General features: G+C 35.7%; 6 protein-coding genes across 11 annotated transcripts; 5 read left to right on the top strand and 1 right to left on the bottom strand.

Annotated features, from left to right (window-relative positions):
- Positions 1 to 211: 211 nt before the first annotated feature.
- Positions 212 to 3813, top strand: LOC103859433 (serine carboxypeptidase-like 15). The gene is made up of 13 exons (XM_009136968.2): positions 212 to 1159; positions 1255 to 1400; positions 1469 to 1545; positions 1629 to 1751; positions 1854 to 1956; positions 2152 to 2189; positions 2299 to 2397; positions 2464 to 2550; positions 2645 to 2800; positions 2907 to 3025; positions 3140 to 3253; positions 3334 to 3379; positions 3468 to 3813. The coding sequence occupies exons 1-13, from the start codon at positions 987 to 989 to the stop codon at positions 3546 to 3548; spliced, it is 1362 nt and encodes a 453-aa protein (XP_009135216.2). The 5' UTR covers positions 212 to 986; the 3' UTR covers positions 3549 to 3813.
- Positions 3814 to 4100: 287 nt separating this feature from the next.
- On the top strand, positions 4101 to 7559 carry LOC103859432 (ras-related protein RABA4d). Its single transcript, XM_009136966.3, has 2 exons — positions 4101 to 5584; positions 6340 to 7559. Exons 1-2 carry the CDS (start codon positions 5358 to 5360, stop codon positions 6776 to 6778), a joined length of 666 nt encoding a protein of 221 aa, XP_009135214.1. The 5' UTR covers positions 4101 to 5357; the 3' UTR covers positions 6779 to 7559.
- A 203-nt stretch (positions 7560 to 7762) lies between these two features.
- Positions 7763 to 10216, top strand: LOC103859431 (protein ABHD18). Its single transcript, XM_009136965.3, has 5 exons — positions 7763 to 8370; positions 8571 to 8655; positions 8758 to 8927; positions 9476 to 9750; positions 9822 to 10216. The coding sequence occupies exons 1-5, from the start codon at positions 7992 to 7994 to the stop codon at positions 9993 to 9995; spliced, it is 1083 nt and encodes a 360-aa protein (XP_009135213.2). The 5' UTR covers positions 7763 to 7991; the 3' UTR covers positions 9996 to 10216.
- Positions 10217 to 10344: 128 nt separating this feature from the next.
- Positions 10345 to 13187, top strand: LOC103859430 (protein EMSY-LIKE 1). Of its 4 annotated transcripts, none has more exons than XM_009136963.2 (10): positions 10345 to 10613; positions 10922 to 11012; positions 11107 to 11216; positions 11312 to 11432; positions 11518 to 11691; positions 11758 to 11826; positions 11931 to 12158; positions 12229 to 12297; positions 12392 to 12455; positions 12667 to 13128. In XM_009136963.2, exons 2-10 carry the CDS (start codon positions 10926 to 10928, stop codon positions 12708 to 12710), a joined length of 966 nt encoding a protein of 321 aa, XP_009135211.1. In that variant the 5' UTR covers positions 10345 to 10613; positions 10922 to 10925; the 3' UTR covers positions 12711 to 13128. The 4 variants fall into 4 exon arrangements, with proteins under 4 accessions (XP_009135211.1, XP_009135208.1, XP_009135210.1 ...); XM_009136960.2 differs by having other exon boundaries at positions 12664 to 13128; XM_009136962.3 differs by having other exon boundaries at positions 10353 to 10613; positions 10901 to 11012; positions 12664 to 13128.
- Positions 13188 to 17091: 3904 nt separating this feature from the next.
- LOC103859428 (zinc finger CCCH domain-containing protein 36) lies at positions 17092 to 19583 on the top strand. The gene is made up of 3 exons (XM_009136959.3): positions 17092 to 17672; positions 18304 to 18358; positions 18740 to 19583. The coding sequence occupies exons 1-3, from the start codon at positions 17603 to 17605 to the stop codon at positions 19320 to 19322; spliced, it is 708 nt and encodes a 235-aa protein (XP_009135207.1). The 5' UTR covers positions 17092 to 17602; the 3' UTR covers positions 19323 to 19583.
- Positions 19584 to 19889: 306 nt separating this feature from the next.
- LOC103859427 (regulator of MON1-CCZ1 complex) lies at positions 19890 to 24292 on the bottom strand. Of its 3 annotated transcripts, none has more exons than XM_033286932.1 (15): positions 24123 to 24277; positions 23816 to 23894; positions 23622 to 23723; positions 23449 to 23517; positions 22881 to 23288; positions 22520 to 22670; positions 22200 to 22309; positions 22005 to 22092; positions 21610 to 21930; positions 21447 to 21521; positions 21163 to 21349; positions 20862 to 21081; positions 20687 to 20795; positions 20417 to 20596; positions 19890 to 20213 (listed from the first exon to the last, which is right to left on the bottom strand). In XM_033286932.1, coding segments are annotated over exons 4-15 (2028 nt in total). In that variant the 5' UTR covers positions 23451 to 23517; positions 23622 to 23723; positions 23816 to 23894; positions 24123 to 24277; the 3' UTR covers positions 19890 to 20036. The 3 variants fall into 3 exon arrangements, with proteins under 3 accessions (XP_033142823.1, XP_018513465.1, XP_018513466.1); XM_018657949.2 differs by having other exon boundaries at positions 19898 to 20213; positions 23816 to 23900; positions 24123 to 24292; XM_018657950.2 differs by having other exon boundaries at positions 19898 to 20213; positions 23816 to 23900; positions 24127 to 24261.
- Between the last annotated feature and the right edge of the window lie 189 nt (positions 24293 to 24481).

Below are 24481 nucleotides of genomic sequence, written 5' to 3'. Positions count from 1 at the left end.
TTCAAGTAGCTAAACAAATCAATGCTTAGAAATGTGGCCCTTAAATATTTAAAGACCACGTTTCTAACATTCCGCAAGTGACACTTGTTATATGTAATTTGTATTTAAAAATAATTGTGGCCTAAATCCAATGCTTCTTTAACTCTAAGCGCGGAAGGGGCGGGACGGATAGTCCTCGGCATATTATTCGAAATCCAAAAACCGAACTGAAAAACTAAATCTAAACAGAAGGGATAAAGAATATTTTGAATATATTAAAATATTAATTATTTTTATTTTTAATATATATGAAATATAATTTTAAATAAAAATATTCAAAAAATCTGAACTACCCGAATTACCAAATATTTTTTTTCGGTTTTTCTGGATTTAACTCGGGTTTTCAGGATTTTTTTCAGTTTATTGGACTTTAAACCCGAACCAAACCGAATTATTTATAATACGGTTTCACTTCAGATTTTATAAAAATATAGAAACCCGACCGGAACCCGATATTACCCGAAGCAAAAAATGTCCGGTTCCTAAACGGTTCCTAAACATCCCAACCCGAATAACCTAAAAACCGAATAAACCGAACCGATCCGAACCGAAAATCCGAATGCCCATGACTAGGGACGGGCATGCTCCCATGTGCAAACTTCAAAACAATTTTTTTTTACTAAGACTTCAAAACACTTTAAACACGACTTTGCCACTTCTAAGTGGTTCTTCACATTCCCAGGGGTTTATTATATGATCGTTTGATAAAACAACTAATAATGTTAATGCAAATATGATTACGATAAGATTGGGTAGTCCATCCGTATCTACCTCTGGTGTCCTTTTATTATTAGATCGTTCGGTAAACAACTAATAATGTTAAATGCAAATATGATTACGAGAAATATTGGGTAGTCCATCCGTATCTGCCTCTGGTGTCCTTTTATTTAAAACTGTAAATATTCTTCTTGTAGTCCAGAAGCATTTTCTTTTATTTAAAATTATAAATGTGTTCGTCCTACATATGGTTTAACTCAAAAAAGTCAAAGAAAACAATGGGGAACAAGTTGTTGTTGCTGCTGCTTCTACTTCTTTCTCTTGTGCATGCTTATTCAGGAGAATTTACAGTCAGATATCTTCCTGGTTTCCAAGGACCTCTTCCTTTTGAGCTTGAAACTGGGTTATGTTCTTCTTCATCACCTCATCTCCATACTAGTCTTATAAAATAATGAATGAATCTATGTTCTGATTTCTTTTTTGACGTATGTAATTCAGGTACATTGGTGTTGGTGAGGCAGAAGAAGATCAGTTGTTCTACTACTTCATCAAATCTGAGAGAAACCCATCAGAAGACCCTCTTCTTATCTGGTTAACCGGAGGACCTGGCTGCTCTTCTCTCTCTGGCCTTATTCTTGAAAATGGTAATATATAAAATATTTTCTCCACATAAATCTTGATGACTTGGTTTTACAATCTGAGAAAAATGCAGGACCTCTGGCTTTCAATATTGAGTCTGACAGTGGAAACATCCCATCATTGGTATCTACTACATATTCATGGACTAAGGTTAACACACTATACATTCACATGACAGAGATCTTTGTGGTCATCTTCAAAGATTTTGGATGATTGCTTCTTTTTTTAATCAGGTGGCGAATATAATCTATTTGGATCAGCCTGTTGGTACTGGCTTCTCTTACTCAAGAAACCGACTTGCTAATATACCAAGTGACACAGGATCAGCTAAGCGGGTCCATGAGTTTGTTCGTAATGTAAAGAAACAACTCAAAACTGTTTAATGTGTGTGCTTCTAATGTCTTTGTGCATAGACCTTTTTGTGGTTTTGTTATTGTTGTTGGCTGATTCTTGTGCAGTGGCTAGCCAAGCATCCTGAATATTTCTCCAACCCTTTTTATGTCGCCGGAAATTCTTATTCCGGTAAAGTGGTTCCAGCTGTTGTTCAAGAAATCTCAATTGGTAAATTTTTAATATTATTTCAATTAGTCTTTATCATTTCAAAACAACATTGTAGATAGAAGGTGATATACACGGTTTGTAAGCTGCGGGTTTAAAATGTTGAAAAATTAATTGAGAGGTTTTTTTTTGATTCATTGAAATTTCTTCAAACGTATATATCTCTATTATTCTTCAATATCTCTCACTTTATCTCAGGAAATGGTTTATGCTGTAAACCTCAAATAAATCTTCAGGTACATCGTAGGACTTATGCTTGCATCTTACATTATATGAATAAATATGAACCTTGTCGAGCGAATCAAGAACTGAGAGTCTTGTACTCTTGTTGCACCCTCTCTACAGGGCTACGTGCTGGGAAATCCTGTAACAGACTATGTTGGCTATAACTGGCGCATTCCATTTGCTCATGGAATGGGTTTGATCTCTGATGAAATCTATGAGGTACAGCTACTTAGACGTTTTCTTCTCTTCATCACAACGAAGCTAACTCAATATTCTTATTTGCAGTCGCTAAGGAGAATCTGCAGAGGAAATTTTGCTAAAGTGGATCCTCATAACACAGAATGCATGAATCTCGTTGAAGAGTTTGAGAAGGTACGTAAACACATACATACACTCTTAAAAATATCAGACACTTAACTAATATAAAGGAAGATCACTAACATTCAGGCTCTGTGTTTATATACAGTGTGTTTCTGGATTAGATTGGTCATATATTCTAGGACCAAAGTACATAAACCCGTCTGACCCCGATGACGCCAACCCGCTTGGGCATCGCATGATTGTGCAGTCTAGCCGCTGGACCAATGAGGAGAGTGTGCGCAGAGCCCTTCATGTGGAGAAGGTTATATATGCATGATGATTGATAACAAAAAATATTAATATAAGATGGTTTGGTAATAATAGAAAGGCTTTTTGATTGATGGTAATAAAACCGTGAAAATTTACAGGGGACTATCGGAGAATGGTCACTTTGTGATCGGGAATTACCTTTCGAGTCTGACATTGAAAGCAGTGTACCATACCATAAGAACAACAGCATCCAAGGATATCGATCTCTCATCTTCAGGTCGTCCACAGCAACTCTTATTCTTTATTCATCTGTAATCTGTTATAAGGCTTTCTAAGGGTTTTGATAAACTTATTTTTTTTAAAGTTTGGCATGATGTTTCTGGTGAAACAGTGGTGATCACGACATGGGTGTTCCTTTCCTTGCAACTCAAGACTGGATAAGATCACTCAACTATTCAATTGTTGACGAATGGAGGCCATGGATGGTTCACAATCAAGTCGCTGGGTATTAGGATTCTTTTTTTTTGTCATTTTAATCACATAAAACACATGTTAAAACAAACAATCTTTTTTTTTCCGTTGCAGATACACAAGGACTTATGCCAATAAGATGACATTTGCCACTGTGAAAGCAAGTCTACATTTTTCTTATCACCTAATTAAATGAAAATTTATATTTGAGAGAGTTTCTCAGTATATTTGTGGGTTTGGTTTTGTAGGGCGGGGGGCACACGATAGCGTATAAACAAGAGGAGTACTCCGTTATGTTCAAGAGATGGGTTAGTGGCCAACCTCTGTAATAGCCTATCAGCGATCTGATAACAAAATGAAAAGAAAAAAAAAACAGCAAGATCTTTATATGGTGATGTCTACGTAATTTATCTTTGTAACTGAGCCCAAGTTATGGGGCAATTTGTATTAGTCGGCCGAACACTCAAAGACTTTTGCTATACATAGCAGCACTAGCTTTGTTGGTGGATCTTAGTAGCGAACATGGCTGGATCTAAGAATTAGAAGGCCATAAAAATTTTAATGTTAATCTTAATTAAAAAAATTATAAGAAAATTGGCCGTGGAGCATGCATTGAACATGTGCAATCTTCAAATTTGGGAGTCAATACGAATGTTTTTTTTGGTTGTGTCATGATCCGGTCATGATGGCGAATCATTTAGAAGAAAAAAAAAACATAATTAAGGCTGTACAGTCTTAATTATGGACAAGCTCAAACAAACGAACAAATATGATTATGGAGAACTTGTCTAGTTCCATCTCTTGAACACTTCGAAGGCCATCTCTTGTATGATTCGGCCAAACACTCAAATTATAATTTTTGGTTAATTCCAACTTCTTTTTTTATATACGTGACGGTGAATAACGTTTAAGTTGCTTAAGAAATCACGATGCATGCATTTTTGCATGGGGGATAAAAGTCTAATCAAGAACTAGAAGACAAGAACTCCATTGATCACGATGATGAATGAAGTCTCCATTGATTATCACTTCCTATTGATACGGTCATTTGATCAAGTCATATGTACTTCGAACGAGTTTTAATGATTGCTTTGTAAATAAAAATAAAAATTAGTGTATGGTATCTTTAGGATTCGATTCCCACCACCAATATGTTCATACGTTACTAAACAAGTTTGCTATTTAAAGACCTTAACATATGTTTCAAATATTATATTTTTTTAATCAACTAAATGAACCAGACCGTCAAGGATCGTCTAACCAAATACTTGATCTTCTTTATGTTTATGAACAATCTTCTTACATTCTCGTATGAATGATGATGACATGTTATCTTAATTTGTTTCTTTGTATTTTTTCTCAAGTAAAAACTGAAAATAAATTGTAAATGAGGATGAAAACTCAATTCCAGCTTATGGTAAAATAAATTTTTAAGAAACTCTTTAATGGGTTTGTGGGATAAAGATGGCCTAGTTGCGGTTTTCTGTGTATTGATCCCTTAATGAGCCTTGAAGGCCATGTATATACTTCTTAGAGTTTGACCTAATTAATCACCAACGCCTACCACCAAGCAATTGAGATCCACATGCTGTAAATATCTACAATCATATATTCCGAAGATATATATTCGCAAGATACGATATATTCTTTTAATGATTTTGAATCAACTATTCTTACAAAATTTAATTTTTGAGTTTCAGATACGTTCTCCATTAATTTCGTTTATGATTATTTAAAAATTAAATAGAAGTTTTGCTTGAGTTTTGTTAATCGTTTCCTGGTAACAATCGGTTTTGATAAAGACCACCGGTTAAACTATTGAACCGGTGACCTAGGGCAAAAAGGAAGTAAGATAGAGTGATAGACCGGCCAAGATGAATTTGGCTTAGGGTGAAACTTTCTCTTGTCTACGTATCAAATGCCTAACCACCGTTCGTAATCGTTGTCCTCCTCCCCCTCCTCCTACGTCCATCTTGATCTAAGTTTCTTGTAATTTTGTTCATGGTAGATTATGTGTGCAACACGAATCCAAGACTCTTCACGTCGTGATCTACAATTATCTGACGTGATCTACAATTATCTGCGTGTTTATTATAACTGTTTTTGTTTTTGAATAAGAAGGTGACCGAACGATCGATATGTCTAATTTGTATGGAGATTACAACCAAAAGATCGATTATGTTTTCAAAGTCGTGTTGATCGGCGATTCAGCGGTTGGTAAAACTCAGCTGCTTGCTCGGTTCGCTAGGAACGAATTTAGTGTTGATTCTAAAGCAACCATCGGTGTTGAGTTCCAAACTAAAACGCTTGTTATCGATAACAAAACTGTCAAAGCTCAGATTTGGGATACGGCTGGTCAAGAAAGGTTTGCTAACTTCCACTTAATTCCTTTTGCTTTATGATCTCAAATCATTCATTTGAGAGAGTGACACTGCCATGCATGTATAATATTATAATATGTGGTAGTGACATTTATCCTTTATCTGTAAATACACAAATAGTTTGTGTTTCTTGTCGGAAACTATGTCTTAAACAATCAGGCAACAGGTATATGATCCAGTATTAGTCGATATATGGAAAATTAGGTTAGAATCTTCTGGATTATTTTGTAAGATATCATCGAATGGGATTATTCATACGAACTTTACTTAACCATACACCTACGTACCACATCGTTTTTTGTTTTGGAATGACTTGGAGTTTTTTGGCCTGAAGGCTCGAGGTCTAAACCATGTTGAACTAACTCTCTTTAGATCAGACTATTCCCGACGAAAATCGAACATATGACCTTTTAGACCCAACTAAGTGATCTAAAAGTTTTAACCAATAGATCATCAACTCCTCGTTGACTGCTTTTCTTACTTTATGCACACGAGTATGCTCATTGATTTTAGGCTTCTTGGTCATTACTATAATACTATTCAGGAGAAAGAAAATAAGTTTCCCACTTACTTTTTAAGTCTGAACTTTTATGGACAATCATGAGCTAGTTTGATGATTCTACTCTTATATGTCATGTCCAATGCAACATGGCTATGTGAGGTTTCACAGATATCTCGTGTGCTATATAGATTGACCATAACTTTGTTTATGAAACTGTTACTGTTCCTCTTATTTCAGATACCGGGCGGTGACAAGCGCATACTACCGTGGAGCTGTTGGGGCAATGCTGGTCTACGACATGACCAAACGTCAATCATTTGATCACATGGCTAAATGGCTTGAAGAATTAAGAGGACATGCGGACAAAAACATAGTGATTATGCTAATAGGAAACAAATGTGATCTTGGAAGCCTAAGAGCAGTGCCAACAGAAGACGCACAAGAGTTTGCAGAAAGAGAAAACTTGTTCTTCATGGAAACATCTGCTCTCGAAGCTACTAATGTTGAAACTGCGTTTTTGACTATCTTAACAGAGATTTATCGTATAATCAGCAAGAAATCATTAACGGCTGATGATGATGCTGATGGGAATTCAAACTTGTTAAAAGGGACTAGGATTATTATTCCGAGTGAGCAGGAGAGTGACAAGAGAGGTGGATGTTGCGGCAAAACGTAACTCTACTAGCGATCTTTTTTTCGTTGTTTTTTTTTTGTTCCTCCGTATAAATTTTATTAGGACATTCGTTACTGAAACGAAACAATAAGCCAATGTTTAGTAGATAAAGAAGAGTATGAGTGTGAAACAAGAGCCTTCACTTTTTGCATATACCACTATTATCTAGAAACCCATCATTTTGAGTTTGTGATTGTGTTTAATTTATAGAGAAGTTGAAAGTAGGTGAATAATGTTCGTTTGACGTTTCCAAAATGTTTTAAGTGGACCATTGTACACTTTCTTGTGTAATTTTATGTTTGTTTGTGCAAGTGCAACCATACTTCCTTCTTGTGTCCAAGGCACCAGTATATATACTCTCCTTTGTAGTGTTGTTGCACATGTGTTTTTATTTTTGTGGTTATTCACAAGGAAAATTGACAACTTGAAGTAATAATAATGGTGCAAAGGTTCTTTAACAAATAAAAGGAAAATACTATTGTGAAAAAGTTAGATAATCAACTTAAGATTACTTTAAAATATTATTTCAACTCCTACAATTTCATTGGAATTAAAAAAGGAGCAAGACCAGACCATTTTTATTCAACAACTTTTATTAGAGCATAATTAACGGGAATTCTTAGGATGAAGCTTTTAGCAGAATATAAGAAAACTTCTCTTAATTTTTAACTAAAAAAAAATTAAAACCGACTCTTAACTTATAAAAACTAAGAACATGCATTTTTTCGAACAATTTTTAGCTGCATTGCATTTAAAAAAAAGAACACAAGACAGCCAATAAAAACAGAGGTCCCAACAGATCCCAACTAGTTTCATATAATTTGGGATTTCAATTATTATTATTATTTTTTTTCAAATTATGCTTCAAAAAAAAAAATTTATGCTAATGCCAAAAGTCAACCTTTTTGGATGGATAAAAGATTCTCTAAAAAAAAAGACCAAACCCACACAACGGGGCCCATATAATGACAGCGTGGCATAACAGAAGCCCACCAACCAAACTCTCTCGCTCTCTTGTCCGGTCTTTCTATTTCCATCGCCTCTCTCTCTCTCCGGTTTGTCTCTTCACGCTTCTCTTACCTAATCTTCTTCTTCTCCGTCGATCTCCGAACATTAACGCTTTCATCCAATTCCGTAATCTTGACTCCCAAGTCAACTCTCCGATGATAAAAGCATCCGAATCCAAAATCACATTCGAAAAGATCAATCACCAACAATGACAACCAGATTGGGCACGCTCCATTACGTAATCGACCACATATACGGAGCCTTAATGCACCGGACGAGGATAACGCCACCCTTCTTCTCACGAGGATGGGGTGGTCCCAAGCTCGAGCTCCTCGAGCGGATGGCTAAACAGCTCTTCCCCATGTATCTCGAAGGCCATAACTGTCCACCACCACCGTTGGTCCGTCCTGTGTGGAGAACCGTCTGGGAGACGAAGACCGCTCGTCTCAGAGAAGGCGTTTTCCAAACTCCCTGCGACGACGAGCTTACCGCTGCTCTGCCTCCTGAGTCTCGCACGGCCAGAGTCGCTTGGCTTGTTCCTAAAGACGTTCCTCCCCAGAAGATGTCATGTGTTGTTCATCTCGCAGGTAGGTCCTTTTACAGATTCTCGTGTTAAAGTTGGATCCTTTATGCACATGGAAAGAAACAGAGTCCATAGTTATAGAACTAGTTTTTTTTTTTCTTTTGATAGAACTAGTTGCTATGCTCTATGCTGGAATGCCTTGTCTAGTTGCTTATGTGATCTTGATCTATGGTATTGCTGATAATGTTTTGGCATTGTTTTTAGGCACGGGTGATCATACATATGACAGGAGATTGCGTCTTGGTGGACCTTTGGTGAAGCAAAACATTGCGACAATGGTGCTGGAAAGGTAAATTAGAGTAGAGAGAGACTCTTTTTCAGCTTTTAGTTATGACCGCCTTTGAAGCTTTTGCCATGTCTTTTGATCAAACATTAGATAATGCCACTGCAGCCCTTTCTATGGCCGAAGGCGTCCCTTTCTACAACGTGGAGCGAGGCTCCTCTGTGTTAGTGATCTGCTTTTACTAGGGAGGGCAACGATTGAAGAGTCTCGCAGTCTTATTCACTGGCTAGATGTGGAGGAAGGCTTTGGAAAGATGGGTGTTTGTGGGCTGAGTATGGGTAAGTTATTAACTAAGTTGTGAGCTTTTGCATTGCGTTAAGTTGGATGAACTATTGTTATATGCATCCATGAGGGATCTATGTGATTGCATCCAATGTTCGAGTAATCAATATGCGGTAACTAGATATTTTATAGAGGACTAGCCAATAGGTGGATTATTCGGAGTCTAGCTTCTAGGCATTAACGAATATTGATAAATTTCACATTTATATTAGATATTTTAGTTTTTGTGTCTAATTATAAAATTATGATGAATTATGAAAATTAGATATACAAAAAAGTGAAATTAGAAAAAAATTATGGATTTGCATGAACATTATTGTTTAATTAAATAAAGCTAGACAAATTTTAACCGATTTGGAATGGTTTAAACTAATTTAAATCGCATAAATCGGATTTTAAGAAAATCATTTTGATTATAACCGATGACGTTTAGGCGCAGTAGCCTAAACTAATTTTTAGAACATTTATTGCATCTTTATGCATTTTCTGACTTTTTTTTGCTTAGCTGAACTGAAATCTGAAAAGTGTTGTGAACATGTTAAAGGAGGAGTACATGCATCGATGGTGGGATCACTTCATCCAACACCAGTTGCAACACTTCCCTTCCTATCTCCGCACTCTGCAGTCGTTGCCTTCTGCGAAGGAATACTAAAGTATGGAACCGCTTGGGAGGCACTAAGGGAAGAACTCGCAGCGCAGAAGATCGCAATGACACTTGATGAAGTCAGAGAGAGGATGAGAAGTGTTCTCTCCCTCACAGATGTCACTCGCTTCCCTGTCCCCAAAAACCCCGAAGCTGTCATCTTTGTTGCTGCAACTGTAAGTAGACAAATCAATCCATAACTCACGACACATTTCTGATGATGATGATTTTGTGTGATTGTGTATAGGATGATGGATACATACCGAAGCACTCTGTGTTGGAGCTTCAAAAGGCGTGGCCTGGTTCAGAAGTGAGATGGGTTAGAGGTGGACACGTGTCCTCTTTTATACTGCACAATGATGAGTTTCGTAAGGCGATAGTGGACGGTCTCGATAGAGTAGACTGGAAGGAGTCATGGTGACTCAACATTACACAACACAACCCCATCTGCCTTGTCTCACAACTTATGTCTTTGTGGGACCCTGCTTATGCCTTGTTATAATTTGGTTTATTGGTGTGAATAGCGAATAATCAAGCATTTATCTGTATGATTGATGTGTTAATTATCACAGTGAATTACCACTCGTAAGAAAGTAGCTGAAACGTTCAAAGTCTAATAAGGAAGAAGAATGTAACGGGACTTTATAGTGGAGATCATAATGGGCTATATTGGCCGGAATTGTGTTCTTAATGGGCCTTATAAGTTTAGTTTTTCTAAAACGCGTCGTTTCGTCTTTAAAACGAGTGTTCGGCGATGTCGACGCCATCCCATTCGAGTCCCGGTGAAATCGATCGTAGCTCTGTGCCCTTCGCTTAAGGATCATTTCTCTCGAGAGGGGGAAGCAAAGATCGTCTCTTTTTTCTCCAATTTCTCGTTCTAATTCCGTTATTTTATCGTTTCACCGCCGAGCCCCAAAACCCACCAATTGCTATTCGCGGGTCAAGTTTCGAATCGAGATTTCTAGGGTTTCGTAATCTGAATCTGTGGAGAACAGAAACCCCTCTTCGTGGGTTTTCCTTCAAGCTTCTGAAAACAGAGGTATGTATAACATTTTTGCCCCACATTTGAATCTTGTTCGAGCAATTAGAGCATCCTCTTAGCTAATCTGCTCATTGAGCTTATCTTAGCTAATTGAATAGTGTTGCAGTTAGGTTTAGGCATATAATTTAATAAAAAAGGTTTAGGGAATGGTTAGCCGAGGATAGGGTTTAGGGTTTGGAGAAAAGTGTCCAGCTTTATTGAATTAGGTGAACTTACGGTATGCTCTCTTTACATTTTTACAACCTTTTTGTTCTTGTGAAATTATCTTGTGGGTGGCCTCAAAGTTGTTTTACGAAACTACATAGTGATATGGAGGCACAAATTCATCAACTTGAGCAGGAAGCTTATACCGCTGTTTTAAGGGCCTTTAAAGCGCAGTCTGATGCCATTTCTTGGGTACTTGCTGTCTCTATCACCTTTTGGGTTGATTAGGTTGCTTTATGTTCTCTGTCAGTCTCATTATGGGTTTTATTCCATTTACGCATTTTAGGATAAAGAAAGCTTGATAACAGAGTTGCGTAAAGAACTGAGAGTATCTGATGACGAACACCGAGAGCTTCTGAGTAGGGTCAATAAGGATGATACTATCCAACGGATAAGGTCAGATTGTTTATCTGCCACCAACAATTACACACCAGTGAACTTATCATGAAGTTCCGGTTATCTTAATATGTTGTACACTGGAACTGTACCAGGGATTGGAGACAGGGAGGCGGAAGCCAAGTTCTTTCTAGACATGCAGCTAGTCAGGGGTTTGATGTTGTCCCTAGTCCAACTTTCTCAGCTTCCCGGAAGAAACAGAAGACATTCCCATCTGTAAGTCTTCTCTTTTAGTCGTAAGTGTGCTTTCTTCTGTTTCTCTCTTATGTTCTTGATCGATTAATCGGTGATATGCATGCAGTATCATCCATCAATTGGTCCAGCTGGAAATAGGTCATTCAATAGCCGTGTTGTATCCGGTGGCATAGCAGGAGATGGATCTGCTGAAGCTCTTATCGGAAGAAAAGTGTGGACAAAGTGGCCTGAAGACAACCACTTTTATGAAGCAATTATAACCCAGTACAACGCCGTTGAGGTACTAACATTTGAACATTTGGTTCAAGTTGTTTTGCAATTTATTGACTTGTTTTATTTCTCACAGGGTCGGCATGCGTTGGTGTATGATATAAACGCAATAAATGAAACGTGGGAATGGGTTGATCTCAAGGAGGTAAGCTTGAAATGTTTATAAGCACCATCCTTTTTAGTAAGCAAATGGTGTCTATGCATGATGAGGATCTTTGATAGGAGCTGACAATGTTTTTTTGTTTGTAGATACCACCGGAAGATATAAGATGGGATGGAGAGGAGAGTGGGGTAGCCTTAAATGCTGGACTTGGAAGTGGATCAATCCGTGGGAACCGAAGAAACCAAAGCCATTTTGGTAGAGGGAGAGGACCAAGAATTCATCAACCGAGAAGAGAATTTTTACCACCACCAACACATCAGAATGGTGGTGGTGATGATATTGAACTGTTCAACACAGACTTGCTTGTGAAGGAGGTTAGTTTTTTTTTAATCTGTTGTGTCCATTAACATCAACTGCTGATCTAAAGTCAAGGCGTTTTTCTAGGTGGAGAGAGTTTTTGATGCTACTCATCCTGATCCTTTTGAGCTTGATAAGGCCAAGAAAATGCTCAAGGTCTGAGACTAATATAATACCCTTTCTATTGGCTATTGCGAGTGGTTTAATGTTGTGATTCTGAGGAAAATAACACAAAGTTGTGTGATGGCAGGAACATGAACAAGCGCTTATGGCTGCCATTGCAAGGCTTGCAGATACTTCTGATGGTGAAATTGGTAATAATAACAGAATCAAGGCTTCGTTTTGTTTGCAATCTCAGAATACTCTTTTTTATTTACCTTTCAATTGTGTGCTCTGATGGTAATACCGCAAAGGATAATTACAAACGTGATTCCCACAAATAAAAAATGTTATGACATACTTTTCTCAGTGTCTCTATGGCAAACATGATTTGACTTTTAATGGTTTGCTCTTATTCACCAGAAGGAGATCCACCATATTCGCACGACCATGCAATGCAACAGGGATGAAGGAAAAGCTGTATGTAACTTATGGTGTTTGGTCATGATCAACCAACCCACCAAGGGACTCTGGATTCATAAAAGAAACATTGCGCTCATCTGAAAAAAGAAATGGCATGTGAGGTCAGGTCAGCATCTCAGAAGATGGAAATGAGTTAAAGTCTTTCTTCGTTTTAAGTTATGGTTCACCAAAAATGTATGAAAAAAATTAGGATTGGGAAGTAGTAGGATTCTGTTTGTAAGCAACAAGATATTTTGGGTTTTAGAGAAGTTTAACCTGTGACTATGTTTGAGCCATGTACATGTTCCGGAGTCCACCTCCAAGTGATAATCAGACCTGCCATCAAAATGCATACCTGTTATTTGGGGTGATTGGTTGGATTGTAGGAATTGACTTTAACTTTAGTGGGGGTTATTGGTTGGTGTATGTTGATGGATTTGAAAATCCAAACTAAATCTAGTGTTATTGGTTTTATGATTTTAAAATATGTATTGAAATTATGTGTTATTTGTTTAATGATTCATCAATTTTAATTCAAATCAAGTGATTCGTTTAATGATTCATAAATTCTAATTCAAATCAAGTGTTATTCAATCATATGGATTTACTAATAGATTTGATTTCATAATGTATTTGAAAGGATTTGCATGAATTTCTTTGTAAAAAATACAAAGGCCCAAATCCGAAGGAAAACCTCCAGATTTGTAAATAATAATCTGAGAAAATTTGAAAATTTGTATATTTTACTTAGATTTATAAATACTATAGGGATTTCTAAATCAATAAAAATATATAAACCAATAACACATTCTAACTCTAAAACTTTACTAATTATTCATAGTACTCCACGGCATATTACACTAATCAATAAAAATCCCATTAACTTCTTACCCCACTAACAAGCAAATCATAATTTAGTTAGACATAACATTAACTCAAAAATTAAATTTTTTTCTATCGATATAGTACATTTAGTTGTTAAGAGATCAAGTAAATATTCCTAAAATCATTGAACATCTTACTAACTTAACATAACTAACCCCTAAATTTAAGCTATGATATTAATAACAATAATAAAGATACTTGCCGTTGTAATTTTTTTTATTATATTCTTACAATGTCTATTATCCATTTGCAAGATATATATTTTTTTGTCAACACAAGATATATATTAACAAGAATAATTTATGTGAATTTATGTGAATTTATAACTTTGTTTTTTTTATCACCATAGAATACATTATTAAGTGATGAAAAAAATACACTACTAAGTATTAATTAACAATAGGATGGGCAAAAAATCCGAACCGAACCAAACTAAACCGACCCATCCGAATCCAAACCGATCCAAACCAAACTAAAGTATATGTCTAAATCATTTCGTTGAAGATTTTTATCAATCCAAATAGTTCGGTTTTAAATTGAACCAAAAAACTGAAATATTTTTAAATTAGATTAATTAAATATACTAATAATATTAAGATTTGATATATTTAACCATTTAACCTAAACAATTAAATATAATTTATATTTTACTTCAAAATTAACAGAAAAACGCAACTAAAAATAAAATAAAAGAATATGAATCTCTTACATTAATATCACAATTGAAAAAATACCTATGATATTTATCGTAGGTTTAATGATAACAACATAAAACTATTAGATTACATCTTCTACATGCTTATTGTGATGTTTGGCTTTATGTTTAAAAATGAAAAAAAATAATGATTTCGTGTCAAATGATGATTTGTTTATATTTTTGTAACTTGACTAGAAAAAACAAAAAAATAAACACAAATGAACTAAACAAGCACATACCAAACTAAACTAATTTGGGTTGACTTTGGTTAAAGTTTTCTTAGACCCAAATAAACCAAGCCGAATTCAGAATTAAACAAAAAAACCCATCCCTAATTAACATGGTTACATATATACAACTATATCAAGAAAATTGCTAAAACAATTGACATTGCAAATTAAAATAACATCCGCGCAGGCGCGCATGTCAAAGTTTAGTATCATTTAAAAAGGAAAAAAAGAAGGTAAACGGGTCAACAAACGGTAAACGGGTCAACAACAAAAGAAAAAAGAAAAAAAACATGGCTTCCTGCGTGTTCTATTATTTGACGACATCCAACCATCCTCCTCTCCTCTGTCTTCCCTTCTCAACTCTGACGACGAATACCAAATCGCATCATCATCATCAACATCATCTTGCAACTTATCAGTGAAATCCAATCCCTTTGATCTCCACGGCGTTCCTCCTCTCTCCGGTATGATGAAATTGCTGGGGTTAATCTTAATCTCAATGCATATGTATCTCGTTCTTAGGACATTGAATGACATCTTCCATTAGATAAGAAAACTGGTGCTTCTCCTGACATAACTTTTTGTAATAATGCATGTTTGGTTCACCGTATCAAACTATTTGCACACAGAAAAGAAAAAAACAATAACAAGAAAACAATGGGAGTGATTGGTTGAGCTGTAACTATAGAAAATTTACTTTAGAATTTAGTCAGTAGAATTTTTTGATTTAGCTTTAAGGGATGTAGCTTTAAAATTTCCTACAGGTAAAAAGATGGAGCTTTAGAAAGTAAAATTTTTACAACCATTTTTTATATGTTTTTGCTGTAGCTTTAATTTTTTGGTTGTAGGTTTAAAAACTAAGATAAAGCATGATTGATAGTATCTAAGATAAAACATGATTGGTAGTATCTAAGGTTGTAGATGGAAACTAATTAATATCAGTGGCATTACATTGTAATTATTTAGGAAAAATAAGGGTCAAATCTTAATTGTACTCTTGTTTTAATAGTTTAGATATATAACACACATTTTAAAAATGTTTATATATTTTATGATTGTATATATATAACAAAAATGTTTACCAGAAAATGGGTCTTCACGTGTTGGTTGGAAAAAGGATTATGTATAATAAACAAAATTAGCAAGTTAATTACTTTAGCTTAGGAAAAGTTAAAAAAAAGATTAACATTAATTAAAAAACTCATATCCCAATTGAAAAGACCATAACTAAAAAAGAATAAGGTCCACGAGATATTAGACGAGATGTTGGCGACATAAAGAAATCTAAACTAAATTATTTAAAATCTAGATTTGCAAGTTGTAGAATAGTAATCTACTAAATGTTAGGAATATTTAGTGGATCTGTTCACGGATTGTCTATAAAATATGAAATGGAAATTAAGTTTCATTATAAAAATATACTAAAGTTTTATTCAATGTATAATATACTAAATCGTGATTTGGAAGTAGATTTTTTGTTATTAATGTGAAAGCTTTAATTTAGGGGATTGTTATGTTAAGTGAGTAAGACTTCAATGATTTTAGCAATATTTAGTGGATCTATTAACAATTTCGAATATACCTAATCGATAGAAAATCTGTAATTCTTTTTTATATTACAAATGATTTTTCTGTTTTTATTTAGATAAGTTTTGAAATTATATTTAAAACTACTCTATACTAAACCAAATAAAATTTTAAATTGTATGTACTTCTTGTTACACATATAAACCGGTTTAGTGATGTTTTCGTTAATTCCATTATTATAGTTATTTGGTAGTGAATTTTTAATGTTACTTGTTGTAAAATGGATAGCAAAAAATTTGGCATTTGATTTTACATTCTTGGTTTACTAACATATAAACACCTAATTATGCAGAAATTGGGATGTGGTAGTCGAAAGATGAAACCAAGTTTTATTAGTATGAGATGTATAATTATAATTATTGGGTAAACAAATTTTAGTGGACATGTTATTTCTTCTAATCAAATGACATGAAGCCTAAAACTAATTTGTAAAGATATAGAAATAATATCAGTAGCATAAACCGTAAATATTAAAGAAAATTAGGGCTAATTTCTAATTGTAATTCAGTTTTAACAGATTAGATGTTGCAATTTCAGTTTACCTTATTGTTTGTTCTAGGGGTGGGCGTTCGGGTACCCATTCGGGTTCGGTTCGGATCTAATCGGGTTTCGGGTTTTCGGGTTTAAAGATTTCAGCCCATTCGGGTATTTTTAAATTTCGGTTCGGGTTCGGTTTGGATCTTTGCGGGTTCGGTTCGGGTTCGGATAACCCATTTAAATTATTTTTAAAATTTTAAAATTCATTATATGCTTAAAATTTCTCAAAATCTATAAAACAAAATAATATATTTCATATAAATTTGTATAATATATGTCAAAATACCTAAAACTAACATATAAATTGGTTTGATTTGAATATTTGGATAGAAAATCAATAGATATTTCAAGCATTTTGGTGTTTTGAATATATTTTAGCTATTTTAGACATTTACTTTTGACTATTTATGTATATTTTCAAATATTTTAGACAACTTAAAAGTATATTATATATTTTGGATGTTTGTAATATATATTAAATCTAAAAATAAGTAAAATATTTAGGTATATAAATCTATTTCGGTTACATTCGGGTACCCGAGATACTTCGGTTCGGGCCGGATTCGGTTTCGGTTTTTTAGATACCAAAATTTTGAACCCATTCGGATATTTAATCAATTTCAATGTGGGTTTGGTACTACTTTTTCGGATTGGGTTCAGTTCGGTTCCTCGGATCCGGGTTTTTTACCCAGCCCTAGTTTGTTCAATGGGCCACTCCGGTTTGATTTCGAAATCAAACAAAAACATTTCGGAAAGGGTAAGAAAAAAGAAAAAAAAAAGAAGGAAATCACGTCTTTCCTTCAACAACAACCAACCTTGAGGGGGTTGAGATTTATTTTATCTTCTTCTTCTTCTTCTTCTCCGATTCCGATCTTTCTTCTCCACTAGGCCCTATTCATTCGATCTCTAGACATATTACACTAAAAAAAGGGTTTCTATTTTGGATCTATACTTGTTTTTTGCCATGGATACTCTTAAGAGAGGACGGCCTGAAGCTAACTCCAATGGCGGCGGGTTTAAGAAGTCTAAGCAAGGTTAGCTAGTAGCTCTTTCCCCCCTCCGTTGTGTGTGTGAGACTGTTACAATCCTGTTGAATTTATATATCAGTTTTTTTTGTACTTAACTAACTCTCATAAAGTTTGAAACTTGAGATCTTTATTGCTTGATAAATGAATCTTTTTTTGGGTCAGTTGGATTTGCCTAGTGATGATCTTAGCTCCGTACTATGCTAAAAGTATGTTTCTTTTTTGTTTTGTTGTTTAGCTGTCTTTCTTTCTCACTGCTGTGTTTTGGTGATGTCCTTTTCCTCTTTTTTCCTTCTCACTTATTTTGTGTAATTAGCGAGAGATTACAGTATTAACTGCACAGTTAAGTAACATCCCAATCTTATATTATTATTTTTTCACAGTTTCTTGATGAGTTTTAAGTTTAAGCTAGTTAACATCTTATAACCGGGTTTACTTGATTTGAACAAGCCTTTTCCTGTGTCTTATTTGTTGGTAAATAAATAATCCTGAAATTTTACAGAATAGATAATGCAGCTTTGATTTTTGAAGTCTCAAATTTCATACATATGAATGATAAATGTATGATTCTAAAGCAAATATTATTGAACTTCAGAAAATTCTTTAACTAAATAAACGACACTTAAAATGTTTGGAACAGAGATGGAATCAACTGGTTTAGGAAGCAAATCGAAGCCATGCACTAAATTTTTCAGGTTATTTATTCTTAACTGGATTAATATTCAAAATTGCTATTTTATCTGCAAATGTGTCCTTGAGATTAGCAAGTAAAACTGTATGCTAATGAAATAGTTAGTTGTTATTACAGGTAACATCATCATTCATGCTAAACAAGTTTCTTTAAAAAAAAAAATCAATCTAACAGAAATGATTCTCACTAGAAACGTATAAAACGCATCTGGATTATAATTTTAGAAACATTTAACTCATTTGGTGATCATAAAGTACTCAGAATCAACCCAATGAGAATTGATTCTTCCTCTGTATATTAACCGTTTGTTCTCTTATGTCATCTTAAGACGATTAGTATTAAGTTTAAACTCTCTGATGTATTTTATTCTGCTTCTGTTGGGCAGCACTTCTGGCTGTCCTTTTGGAGAGAACTGCCATTTCTCGCACTATGTTCCCGGAGGATACAATGCTGTAGCACAGCTGACAAACATGGCACCACCCATGCCTCAAGTTTCAAGAAACATGCAAGGATCTGGTGGTGGAGGGAGATTCTCAGGCCCTGGCCACGTCTCCAGCTTTGGTGCCTCGGCCACAGCAAAAATCAGCGTGGATGCTTCATTGGCAGGCGCAATCATTGGAAAAGGTGGAGTCAGTTCTAAACAGATATATCGTCAAACTGGGGCGAAGTTAACGATTCAAGATCACGAGAGAGACCCGAACCTGAAGAACATTGAGCTTGAAGGAACGTTTGAGCAGATAAACGAGGCGAGCGTGATGGTTAGAGAGCTTATTGGGAGGCTTAACTCGGCAGCTAGGAGACCACCTGGTGGTGGTGGTGGGATTGGTTCTGAAGGGAAACCGCATCCAGGGAGCAACTTCAAGACGAAGATGTGTGAGAGATTCTCTAAAGGAAGCTGTACATTTGGTGATAGATGCCACTTTGCACACGGGGAAGCGGAGCTACGCAGGTCAGGAATCCCCTCCTGAGTTATTGTTGGAGTTAAGAGAAGTTTACTTGCAAAACAAGTCTCTTCTTCATTGCTAGAGTCACGTATGTTGTTTTCTTTTGTTTATGAGAGAATACAATGTTAGTTTCATTGTCATTGTATGGTTTTTTAGAATTTAGTTTTTGTTAAATCAAGTTTGGGAGGTTTCATGAATGATATTTTCACAAACTTGGAAACAAACAATGGGTAGGATTTGTATGCTGCCTTTATTTTTATTATATTCATGTTTTCTCTGGCTATATCATATCATCTGGTCATGTATGTATCAAAGTGTTGCTTTCAAAGGTTACATAGCCTGCCAACACTTAGGTACTGTTGTTGCTTTCAAAGGTTACATAGCCTTCCAAAGTTTAAGAAACAACAGTACCTAAATCATAGCATAATCGAGTTATGTTTTTATCAATTTGCAATGTTTAATTAGAGATATCAAAACCAAACTTCTAAATTTTTCTATTATATTTTAAGTTCTGATAAATTTTGACACTCGTGCAATTACAGAAACTTTAGAAACAGAGAATCTTACTAAAACCAAACAAGAAGGCTCGAGGATTCTAATAGCTCAAAAGAAAACTAATCGCTATTTTATTTTTAATGAACCATGAAATCGTTTCCTTATAAAAGATCCAGACAACAACCAAGTATTTATTATTTTAGGTTTATTGAACATAAAACATGGCAAAGAGGTTTTATTATCTCAGACAGCAACTGACGAACTGGTCTCATTAAGAAGACCATGAAATGTGTAATACTCTGAAGTTTCTTTGAATCCAGGAATCAGTTCCGACAAGACCCTCAATATTGCAGCCAAATGCTGCATATCATTCGACGCGAATGCTGCTTCCAGAAACAGCGACGATCGCACACTCGTCACCTGCAATGTGCACACACCAAATAACCGAAACAGAATTTAATGTAAGCAACCAGAAATCAATTAAAATTTCATACAATCAGATTAATTCATTTATAATGTGAAACTGATATTTTAATCCAAAAAACGAATGGGGGAAAGTGTGTACTAAACCGAACCAAATCAAACAGAACTAGCCACCGCACGTAGTTAAGAAAGTGTTGTACCTTGCGCTTCTGAGCATAACGCAGAGCTTCAAGATAGTATCCATCTTGCACAAGTGAGGAGATGTACTCATGGTGCAACGAGAGCTGTCTCAGCATATCAAGCCCAAGTTTCCTTACCCGCAGGTTTTGGCCACCGCTCTCGAGAAGCTGAAGCGCGACTTCCTTTGATGGTTCGATTATCTGCAGTGAGATCATGTAACCTAAACTTTGTGAACAAGAAAACATTGAAGAGGGTTTGTGTTCTTAGTTAGAAGGTTAATTAATACAAACCTTGTTCGTGGTGAATAGTGACAGTTCTGCAAATCGTTTACTGTGAGCTAAAAGTCTGACGGTCATCACATATATGTTGAGATCCACTTTGAGTTTCTCTGCGCTTATACTGCAACAAAAGGAATCAAAGGTAAGAACGCAGAGCTGATGACTCCAAACATAATGAATAGTTTACCTGCGAAGGAACTCAGTTATGATAGCAACTAGGTAGTCAGATTCCTCAACCATCGCTTCCTCCACAGAAGCAAACACAAACTTGTAGAGCTCATCAGGTGAAATGGCTGGTGACGAAAGCTGAGATTCCTGCTGCTCATCAGCAGAACCTGATGGTAGGTTCATTTCAACTTCTTCTTCTTCATCAATACTGCTTCCAGATGCTCTACCTCTTTCGTTATCTTCAGAAACCGAAACTTGATAAGAGAACAAGAGATTCAAACTTCTTTAGAGTAACTTTTATAGATTTAATAGGGTTTTACCAGGAGATGCACCATCGTTTGTTGGAGTAGTTGCAGTGGTTTTTTCGTTCTTTAGTTCCTTGTATATACCAGCTTTAACCGAGTATGAATATGCTGTGACCAGTACATCTATTGCCTGTGTAACCTGTGTTGCTGGTCTGCGTTCCAATATAAGAGTCCTTGCTATCCCCAAGCATAGTTGTTTGGCCTGATACAAACGCACTCATTAATTTTATCTAACAACCGCATCATCATGCTTAGTTTAAACTCTTATGTAAAACACATAGCAAAAGAAAGTTTGGGACCTTATTTGCTTCCAACTTCCTTCGCTGTAGGAATTCAAGAAGAGAACTCCTGTCTGAGCTGCTAGCGGAAATTGCCTGCAGAAAATCATATTAAATACTGAACAATTTCGAAATTATCTAAAAATTAATTGTTATGTAGATACATTAACAGAAGCCAACTTGCCTCAAGATCCAAATGCACCCTCCACAGAACCTTGTTAGTCTGATCCAGGATAAGGTCCGGAACAAGAAAGGTCCATGCATCTTCATACATAACTATGTTTTCACTGCTTGTAGATGATTCTGTGCCCTCATTTTCTTGTTGAGAAGATGTGTCGGAGCCTTGGTAACCCCTCCACAGCAAAGGAAGAGGAGCAGACACGGGAGCTCGAGAGTCCACGAATAAGTCGTAGATGATAACAACCTTTGCATCGATTTGGTGGACGAGCAGTAAGTTGTCGACCACACTCACCGACAACTTGCTTGAGTATATTGGCAACGAACCCTGTATACAAGAGCCAATGGAATAAAAATCAGTAAAGTAACAAGAAACTGGTAACTGAGGAAAAGCAAACTTACTTGTTGAACGACTGCATCTCGGTAGAACCTGTATGTGTGGAGAAGCATGGCTTCCATGTCCACTTGTAAGCAATATATTCGGCCATAGCTGAAAAAGAATGGTAAAAGATTAATCTCCAACTACATCGTGTAATGAATGACAAGCAAGTTTAGGAGAAGAATAAAAAACAAAAGAAACAAATAGAAGAATCGTACACAGTGATTAAGTGCACATCTCCAGGGGAGATAATAGGTTTGCTGTTGGATTCAGTTGTAGCCAGGGTCATTTCAAATTTCGGCAAACGAACAACTCCTGCGGTGGAAAGCTGTAGAGTAGATCAAAATAAATATCAGGCACATATCTATAATATTCAATAAGTTAAATAAATGTTAACTCAATCATATAACCTCATTGCATATACATCATAAGGACCAATGTAATTATTTGTTTTCTCTTCTTGGGGTTTGTACACATGTGTTGGACAATATCTAATAAATTTATTTAAGTTTCGTTGATGATAAATTTTGTGTAATACCTGAAACCCAGTAATTGTCTTGCACTGCAACCCTGATGCAAGAAGAACAAGTCGACTTTCATGTGTGTAGATGTACCAATTCACATTCACTTTCTTGGTTTCCACCAAACGTAGATTCATCGCAGAATCACAAGCAAACAAGTCCATGCCACTGAGACAAGAAAGAGAGAAAAAAAAAGAACTTTCATTAGAGAGACGAATGATTCTGAAAATGCTACTTTCTTTAGTTAAAAGTATATAACTATTATTAACAAAATCAAGTTATATAAAGTTCTCAGTTTCACCCAATTAGTCTTTAATATTCGTTGCCAACAATCTCAAAAATTCGACATCGTTCTATGTAGTTGAATCAAGCCCACACCTGGTTTTAACAACTGCAAGATCACATAAAGGAGAGTCACTCCAGAAGAATCCGAGAATGCTCTCCGACCCTGCCTTGCACTTGTGAGTAAGTGTCTGCTTGGTCTCTCGATGAAAAAAATGGATTTCACAGTCAGATCTTTGCACAGCTATCATTTTTTTATCAAGAGAGAATCTGATAGATAGGATAGGCCCTTCGGGTATAGAATCAACTGAAGGAGATACATCAGGATTAAAGGTAGCTGTTTCCCATGAAAAGACCTGACTAGATGTGACACAAATTAGCAATCTGTTGGCATCATCGTAGAACAACCCCCTGGATTCAGGAACATTGCAACGTAGGGATGGATGTTGTATATAAGCATGTGACAAAGCACCAGAGCCGACACTTGTCTGTGAACTTGAAGGCCTGCTAGACATATAATTTTAACCTTTTAGTTGTCTATATTTCTTCAAAAAGAACCAGACTCTAGTCCAAAATATCCATTTTATGATTGGACCGAGTCACTTATCAGTTAATCGCTAATAAACGTTACACAAGATGAAAAAAAAAAAAAAGAATGCCGTACATGTTAATCAGTGCTGATAGATGCCTCTAAAGAGAAGAAGTATATAGAGATTCAACGCTTTCCTCGGATCTGTAAGAGAAAACAAAAACAATACTAGAACATATTAGTCCCCAAATTAATAAAGATAAAATGAATAAATGATCAAGTCTTTTGAAATTAAATTGCATTATTACCGTATGTTGCATACAGTTCTTCAATGCTAGAAACTCTTTTAAGCACAAGTCTTTTTCAATCTCGTGGACTTTAGATGCAACACAGCTCCCGTAGTCTTTGGCCTTGTGACAACAAAGTGCACTTTTTTAAATTCAATAACAAGGACAACACATTCCCACAAGACAAAGGTTAATGGAGCTGGCAGAACACAAACCTGCTTAGAACAAGTAGCTAGAATCCTTCCAAGTGTAGAGGCGGTGGTGGCGGAGTTCTTTTCTTTCATGCCTGCATTGCTGAAGCTGAGAGGACAAAACATTTGAAGCGGTTAAGAGTTCAAACTCACAAAAAAAAAGAAAAAAGACAAAACCAGTAAGATTCACCCAAAGCTTTGTCCGAAAGAACAATAAATAATTCAATTTAAGACAGAAGATCATAATCAGACAACAATTACATCTGAATTGGCGAAAATAATTAGATCATTTAAGAGGGAATTACAGAAGAATCAAACACGTTGCGTTTACCTACGAAAAACAATGATGGCAGATAAATTTTAAGCACAGTTGATGGGGTTTCTCAGATTCAAGCAGCAGAAACGAACTAAAAAGTTTCGATTTTGATTCGAACGGCTTGTCTCGCTGGGAGATTTGACGGTAAGGTGTTCTTCAATCACCGTGTGAAGAAGAAGACCAAGGCGATCAACACGTGTGGATTAGTCTCGGGCCTGAAGGCAGGCCCATATTTGTTTTTTCTCAGCTCATGAAGGCCCATTATATATATTAGAATTCGTACTTATCCAACAAATATTCGCTTCAGTCTTGCCAGATAGTTATACAATGTAACAGTATCAAAATACAGTTGACCAAAATATTAATTTACCAAA

The sequence above is a fragment of the Brassica rapa genome, chromosome A03, assembly GCF_000309985.2.
Source record: "Brassica rapa cultivar Chiifu-401-42 chromosome A03, CAAS_Brap_v3.01, whole genome shotgun sequence".
In the NCBI taxonomy this organism is placed as follows: Eukaryota; Viridiplantae; Streptophyta; class Magnoliopsida; order Brassicales; family Brassicaceae; genus Brassica; species Brassica rapa.
Note: the sequence above shows the minus strand (reverse complement) of the source record. Positions and strands in the feature narration are given on the sequence as shown.